Source organism: Equus quagga, chromosome 12 (assembly GCF_021613505.1).
Source record: "Equus quagga isolate Etosha38 chromosome 12, UCLA_HA_Equagga_1.0, whole genome shotgun sequence".
Classification (NCBI taxonomy): domain Eukaryota; kingdom Metazoa; phylum Chordata; class Mammalia; order Perissodactyla; family Equidae; genus Equus; species Equus quagga.
The window spans coordinates 111,574,970-111,582,485 of record NC_060278.1 but is presented as its reverse complement, the minus strand read 5'-3'; the positions used below and the strand labels follow the sequence as shown (position 1 = coordinate 111,582,485).

At 60.2% G+C, this 7,516-nt stretch overlaps 1 protein-coding gene across 1 annotated transcript; it reads right to left on the bottom strand.

Annotated features, from left to right (window-relative positions):
* Positions 1-621: 621 nt before the first annotated feature.
* On the bottom strand, positions 622-5,248 carry ABHD16B (abhydrolase domain containing 16B). Its single transcript, XM_046678285.1, has one exon. The coding sequence runs from the start codon at positions 3,385-3,387 to the stop codon at positions 1,975-1,977; it is 1,413 nt and encodes a 470-aa protein (XP_046534241.1). The 5' UTR covers positions 3,388-5,248; the 3' UTR covers positions 622-1,974.
* Between the last annotated feature and the right edge of the window lie 2,268 nt (positions 5,249-7,516).

The window sequence follows — 7,516 nt, the reverse complement described above, 5'->3', positions numbered from 1 at the left end:
CCGCCTTCTCCCCGCCCCCGCGAGCGTTGTCCAATGAGGGCATTGTTTGCCCCAGTCCACGTTCAGCCACTCCAACCTGATTGGCCGAGGCTGCAGACGCGGCAGGAAAGGGAGGCTGGATTCTGAGGGAATCCCTCCCAGGTCGGCGCCACCAGCGAGACGCACAGGCAGAACGGCCCGCCAGAGCACCGGGAAGATGGGAAGTGGGAGGACCGTCCAACATGGCGCTGTGGAAACCCAGTGCTGGGGCGCTGGGAGGTCTCTTGGGTGATTGCCGCTGCCTGCGAGCGCCGCGGCTCACACATCGTGGCGGGTCAGACTCGGTGAGACCCCTCCGAGGCCCGACCCTCTGACTTTGGGGTTAGCCTCTCCCCCAGTCTTTTTGGTTTTTTAGTTCATCTTTTTTATGGAGGTTTTTTGTTTTTTGTTTTTTGTTTTTTTTTTTACGGGGTTCGCGCAACAGAAGGCGTGACTGCGATTCGTCCTGTTGTCCTGCGGGCGCCGCTGCCCTCACTTGGCTGGGGGCGTCTCGGTCCGCGCGGGCCCTGGGCGTGAGCGCGCCTGCGGCCCGCCCTGGGCACCCTGGTGCTCTCTCACTTCCTTTTCCCAGCAACCCCGTGAGCCAGGTGGAGCCCTCCCCACTTACCAGAGGGGAAAACTGAGGTTAGAGTAGCTTGCCCAAGTTCACTCAGCCAGGTGAGGGGCTTCCAGCAGACTCTGGAACAAGAGTTTGCTGGACTTCCCAAGAGAGGTGTGTAACCACTAGGCAACCCCATCCCGCTAAACAAGTCCCACAACTTCTCTTCTTTGGCCCCTAATTGTCCCTGGAAGCAAATCCTTAAATGGTATTCAATCCTTTAGGATCTGACCTTTTGGACTGCACTCCCCACTCCCAGCCAAGCCCTCACCCTAGGCATGGAAGCCCCTTCCTTAACCTGGCTAACTCGTCTTCCTGTCTCAGCTCAAAGCTCACCTGCTCGCCACAGGCGTCTTCCTAGTACTTTAGGTCACCTTAGGTACCTACCTCTGCTTGCTTTGGCCCAGGTGCATCATGGCCATGTTCTGCCCCCATGCTGTCAATTATTGTCTGTTCCACTTGCCTTCTTTCAGTTTTTCCAGAGCTTCTTGCTCAACCCACCTTAGCCAGCCTCTGTCCCCAGAGGCTGGAGACAGCCAGTAGTCCCTGCTTCATGCAATTCATGGCAGATGGTAAGGAAGCAATTGCATTACACATAGTAGTGAGCAGAGGGCTCGTCTCTCATTCTGCATTGCATCTCTGAGCCAGGAACAGAGCCTAGCCCAAGTGGGGCTCAAGGGGACACCCAGCAATGAGTGGTTGGTGCAGGTGTGTCTGTAGCCCCACTTAGACATGCCACTGTGTATACCTGCTACTCAGTCTATGGTCCCACAGTGAACCCCTTCCTCTAGAAGCCAGGAGTGTGGAGGTGGGGAGGGGACCCTATGGAGCAGCAGCATCACAGTCCTGGGAAGGTCCAGCTGCCAAGACCTGGTTTACAGCCCTCCAGCGCCAATGTGCTTTCATAGCCTGGGGCGACTTGTGCAGACCCTTCAACACTCATCTTTCCCAGAGACATCCTGCAACCCAGGCCAGGTGCAGAGCACCTCCTGGGGTCTCACAACCTGTATTCCCACCATTCTTTGGAGGTGATCAAGGCGCCCATCACACAGCATTACCATAAACTGGGTCTGGTTAATCTTTGCATTCCCTTTTAGGAGCTGAGAGCAGATGGGGACGTCCACAGTGTTTGAGGGAGAAAGAGACAAAAAAGAGGAGGGAAGGCCCCAGTGAGGGAGAGCACCAGGTCCTTATGTACTGCCCCACTTTCCCCCAGAACACCAAGTCGGGATCCCCAAGCGGGCCAGCTTTACTGCTTTGAGGTGTGGGGAGGGAATGGACCAAGGCCCTGAAGGTGCACGAATGCGCGAACACGCCAGCTGCCGCAGGGGCTCAGGCTACAACCTCCAGGGCAACTGGAAGTCCTCCGGTTCCAGCGGACTGCAGTGAGTCGCCTCCACGTTTTTGAGGTGTTTGCGCGCCAGGAACAGCGCGAGCTGCCGGCGCCGCCGCGGGCTCAAGCCCTGGCCCACTAGCCAGGGGAAGGCGAGGCCGTGGGGCCCCCAGGCCTCCTCATCCTCCTGCTCGTCCTCGCAGCGCGCGCGGTAGGAGCGCAGCAAAGCCAGGCACCATTCGTCATCCACGCGGTAGCGCGCGTAGAAGGCGGCCTCCTGAGCCAGGCTGCCGACGCGCAGCCAGCGGGTCACCACGGCGAGGCCCTCGCGCACCATCACGCTGGGGTAGCGATGCTGCAGCAAGCGCAGCAGCAACTCGTTGCCGCGGTTGCCCTCCACGTCGCCGGACGGCAGGGGGCGCAGGTGGCCCGAGGTGCTGACCACGTCGTCCTGCGTGCGTCGAAGCAGCAGCACCGGCCCAGGGTAGCGGCACAGCTGCTCGGCCACATTGAGGTTGAAGTGCTCCCGCACGGTGCGCACCACCAGTCCCTTCCAGCTATGGGGCATGACCTTCAGGGCCAGCGGCACGAGGTCGTCGAAGGTGGCGTCAAGCACCAGCGCACCCAGCTCTGGGTATGTCATGGTGGCCCAGGTGGCCGTGAAGCCCCCGATGGACCAGCCGTAGACCACTACGTGCGCAGGCGGGAAGTGCAGGCGATGCAGCGCGTACTTGACCACCACGTCCACGGCGTTGGCGTCGTGCGGTGGGAACGGCGCGCCCGTGCTGCCCCCGAAGCCCGGGTGGTTCCAGCCCAGCACGGAGTAGCCGGCCTCCAGTGGCGCGGACAGGCAGCCCATCTCGTAGAAGCCGGCGTTGCCTTCACAGCAGATGACTAGGCGCAGGCCGCGGCCGTGGCTGCCCGGGTGTTGGCGGCGATCCATGAACATGGTGTCGATCTCGTTGCCGTCACGGGCCACCAGCTTGGCACGCCGGCCACGGTAGCGCTCCACGAGGCGCTCTTGGCCCTGCTGCAGCAGCGGCAGCAGCGCGCGCGTCATCAGGAACATGGAGCCGGGGTACACGAGCCAGCGGCCCAATGAGTGGGCCAGCGCGTAGCTAGCGAGTTGGCCCGGCAGCTCGCGGATCTGCTGCAGGAGGCACTGCGCCTGGCTGCGCGACCCGCGCAGCGGACGCCCCGGCGCGTCCCGGCCAAGCGCCGTGCCCTGCAGCAGCCATACGCCCGCCGCGGCCGCCGCGCACGTCAGCGCGCGGTGACCGCTGCCGCCTCCGCCTGCGGTGCGCACGTCATCCCAGCGGAAGTCCACTGGCCAGCTGCGGAAGTTGTAGGTGTAGTTGGCGGTCAGGTAGATCTTGAACACGTGCACCAGCGCCTTCACGAAGCAAACGACGCACATGGGCGTCGAGGCTACCCGGCGCTCAGCGCGAGCCCTAACGCCCAGTCACCGGCCTGGGGTCGCGGCGGGAGACCCAGGCCCGGCCTGGGGGGGCGGCTGCAGGGGTGAGCGCGCACAGGGCTGTCTTGGGACATGCCTCCTCAGGGCTTGACCCTGATGGCCTTTGTGACCTGGGCCTTCCAGGGCCCAGGGGAGGGGACATCTGCCCGGCGCCAGCCTGCTTTGTGAGTCACTGTTGCTGGGGGAAGAGGCGACACCCCATGATGGGCTCACAAAGGGTTCCCAGGAGTGATGGACCTTAAGTTCTGCCCCGCCCCGGGTTCAAAAGTCTTAGGATCCCACGGCTGCCACACCCTCCCCAGGCCCTCCTTCTCCTGCATCCTCCCCTGGCCCTGCTTCACTCACCTGCCACCCACACCCAAGCCCACCCCACTCGCCCCTTGAACAGCACCCACCCCCCACCTCCTTAAACTGAAGATGGACGGACAAACCGGAAATGGACAGCCTTAATCTCTTCCTAGGTGGAGACTGGGGTCTCACTGGGAAAAACGCAAGGCTCCCCACAGCCCTGAGCCAAGCTTGCTGTGGGGCCCTCCCCCACCTCCCGAGGTACCCACACTGGTGGGAAAGGGAGCCAGGGGGAGGAGGAAGCAGCTCCAGGGTCAGGCTGTGTGAGAGAGCAAGGGAGGAGCCCAGGAAATCCAGCTCAGTGTCACCCTAGGGGAGCGACAGAGGCTGCGGGTGGGACTGCTGCTGCGGCAGAGAGGCAGTGTCTGCTCTAGCCTGAACCCCCTCCCTTCCTTTCCAGGAAAGGGGGGTGAGCACAGGCTGGAAACCCCCTCCTGTTCTGGATCCTCTTTCCACCAGCGCTGGCAGAGGTGATGACCTTCTCCAGGTGGGGGTCCTGCTTAGCCAGCCTTCCTCATTTTCAGCCCTAGGAGAGCCTTCCTCCCCCTCAAACCGCTCCGAAAGCTGTGCCTTCCTCTTTTCTGGAGGGCTCTGGTGGGTTCCCCTTTTTCTCCTGCGCCAGAGAGAGCGAGCCCACCTGAAGGCAAAGCAGGCAGCGTTGGCGGCCACCAGGGGGCGTCGGGAAAGAGCTAGGCTCCGGGGCTCTTCAACAGTTGCCTGGACCTGAAACAGGATTTGGCAAACCCAGCCAGACCCTCAGAGCCCAAGAGCCAGGCCTGCCTCAGAGACCCCAGCTTTCTGGGGAGGGGGTTCCAGGCCTGAGCAAGCCCTTTCTGCTCTCCTGCTCTGTGTCTGGGTCGGGAGCACTGCTGGCCCAGTCAGCCCCCACCAGGTTAGGGAAACAGAGCTGAGGACTGTTGCTGACCTTGGGGGTTGGAGGGCCGGAGGGATCAACTGGGAGAGTGAGTGAGTTGGGAGGGGTGAATATCCCCCCCAACCAGGGTTTCCAGATAAAATACAAAACAGCCCGTTAAATCTGGATTTCAGATAAACACAAAAATACTTTTTGAGTATAAGTATGTCATAAATATTGCATGGGACATACTTATATTGAGATTGTTTATCTGAAATTCAACTCTAACTGGATATCCTCTTTTTAGGTTTGTTTGTTGTTTTTTGCTAAGTCTGTCATCACCCCTGGTACCTCTCCCCGCAGCCAGCTGAGATCCAAATTTTCCTGATTATTATCCAGCTCTTATCCCAGATTGGGCTGCTCAGCTCATTGGTCAGGTCCTGAGGACCAAGGGAGTGTCTCTGGGTCCACTGGTGCACCTGGGCAGGGCCCTCCTGTTCCTTCTGCCCTGCAGCCACCTTACCTCATCACTGAGTCCTGGGTGGCATGGGGACTGCCCCAGGAGGGATCCCCTTGGGTACCAAACCCTGGGGTCATGGAATGGGCAGAGTTGCCCATGGGGATTGGTGGTCCTTGTCCTCCTGAAATATGCACCCTGGCCCTCTTGTTAGGGGTGGAGACGGAAACCTTGGGGGAGGGTGGGGGCATTTCCTTCCCAGGAACCGCTTTCATAAACTCTGATGCTCTTTATCCTGGCCCGGGGAGGAGGAGTACAGACCCAGAGGCTCCAGGCTCATTTTGTGAGACCCTAGGAGTAACCCCCAACAACAGGGCAGAGGGCCTCATTGTGTCCTCAGCCTGCATCCAGGCAGACACAATAGATGAGAGGGGGTGTCCTGGAAGATTGTCCACACAGTATGTTGGACATGCCACATTTTGTTTTGATGCCCCAGGGAAAGATGGGGCTTAGAGGAGCCATCCTGGGGGCAGTCTCCTAGCTTGGTCAGCTCTGAGACTCATGTTTGGAAGTAGGCTTTCCTTCAGCCAGTCCCACCTGCCCTTGGCTTCCCCGGAAAAGCAGGAAGCTTGGAGGAGGTGGGGGAGCCAGAGACCGGATTCAGAGGGGCAGAGGTCAGTGGGCTGGAGCTGCTGGACCCTTGGGGCCTTCCCCTGTGTCTAGCCTGACCCCTGACCCTACCAGCCCTGCCCCCAGCCCATGGAAGCCCCAGTGCCCCAGAACCACCAGCTCTGTTGAGACAGGAAAGCATATAACAGGAAGGGAACCCTCCTCCCGCTGTCCCCTCTCTAGAATAGCCCACCAAACTGGACCAGCTGCAGCAGCAGTGACCTCTTGTGCCCCACCCCCACCTGCTCAGGGAAGGTGAGGTTGTGTCCCCAATTATCAGTTCTCCGTTTGAGGAGGCAACCCCCCTCACCCCGCAGGGTCCTCCAGGCAGACATCTGAGCATGCACCCCACCCCCACAGAGCCTGCTGGGCTCTATGACCTCTGGCCTTTGCCCCACAGGGCTTCCACCCTCCCCCACCGAGGCAGTGCTCAGCCCCCCTGGAGGCCCTGATTTATGCTTTGGGAGCCAGCAGAGCCAACCTTGGAGAAGGAATGGAGAGACAGAAAACCAGTCCCAGAGGCTGGAGGGGCGGGGGCCAGGATCAGAGCCCCTGGCAGAGGGTGTCCAGCCAGGCAGCAGTGTGAGCCAACCACAGCAGCCCAGGGCGCTGGGAGTAGTGCCCAGGCCTTGGGAAGGCTGAAGCCACCCTGGCGGGAGAGGGAGCTGAGTCTGCACAAATGCCTCTGTTCAGGAAACGGGGTGCAGGGAAGGTGGGGGTGGCTCAGAGCCTGAGGACAGGAGGGGACGCTTCCTGGCGGATGCGGGGTCAGAGACTGGGCGGAAATGGCCAAGACAGCTGCTGAACATCTGGAATCACAGAATTACCCAGCACCCTCAAGGATGGTGGGGTTGGGGAAAGTGGTGCACGCCCACGACCTCTCCTTCCTGCCTCCCTGGAAGGCCAGCCCTCAGTCTCTTCTCCTATTGTGCCCCCACCATCAGGGTAGAGTCTGGGTTGGGGTCAAGAGCCCTGCTGGCCGGTCTGATGGGGCCAAGTTCCCTGGGGCTCAGTCCCTCTGGGTCGTGCACAGTCTGCATCATTTCTGCAGACTCCGGTGGGCGAACCCCTCCAGTGCCCCCTGGAGCTGTGCAGGCTATGGCTCTGCTCCTGGGATGGTCCCTGGGGCCCCATACATGAACTTGAAGGGTCACTGTGTCACTCCTGACTGGGAGCCCCCATCCTTTCTACCACTACAACACCCAGCACAGGGTTTGATACCACGTGAGTTCTCAACTATTGTTACGTTATTCAAAATGGAACACAAGCTTACTGCAATCAGACAGGATGTAGAAGAGTTAACTGTCCTTTCTACACCCCTCTCTGGTTTCCAGAGAGATTAACCTGGATGTGTCCTTTCACACGTTTCTCCATTTGCCTACAAACATGTGCAACATACCGTCCAGGGTGGCTATCATATTATTTGTTCTTACATAAGTGGGTATGGCAGCTTGTTTTTCTCATTAGCATCGCTGCATGCACACTCCTCCCCATGTGCAGGCACAATGGCGCCTGCGAGCCCTCACCAGTGGATGCAAAGGTTCCAGCCCTTTCCCCTCTGCAACCGTGGCTGCCATGAGCACCCTGTCCAAGGACCCTTGCCTCTAGGTGCCTTTCCCTACACACTAGATTCCTAACAGCACCGGCCTGAGTCAAAGGGGGCCTGTGTTCTCCAGGCCAGGAGATCTGGCCAGATTGCTTTTCCAAAAGCTTGTGCCGATCTGTGAGTCCTGTGAGCGAGT

Coding starts and splice junctions, on each gene's coding strand:
- ABHD16B (XM_046678285.1), bottom strand. CDS start 3,387: ATGTGCGTCGTTTGCTTCGTGAAGGCGCTGGTGCACGTGTTCAAGATC.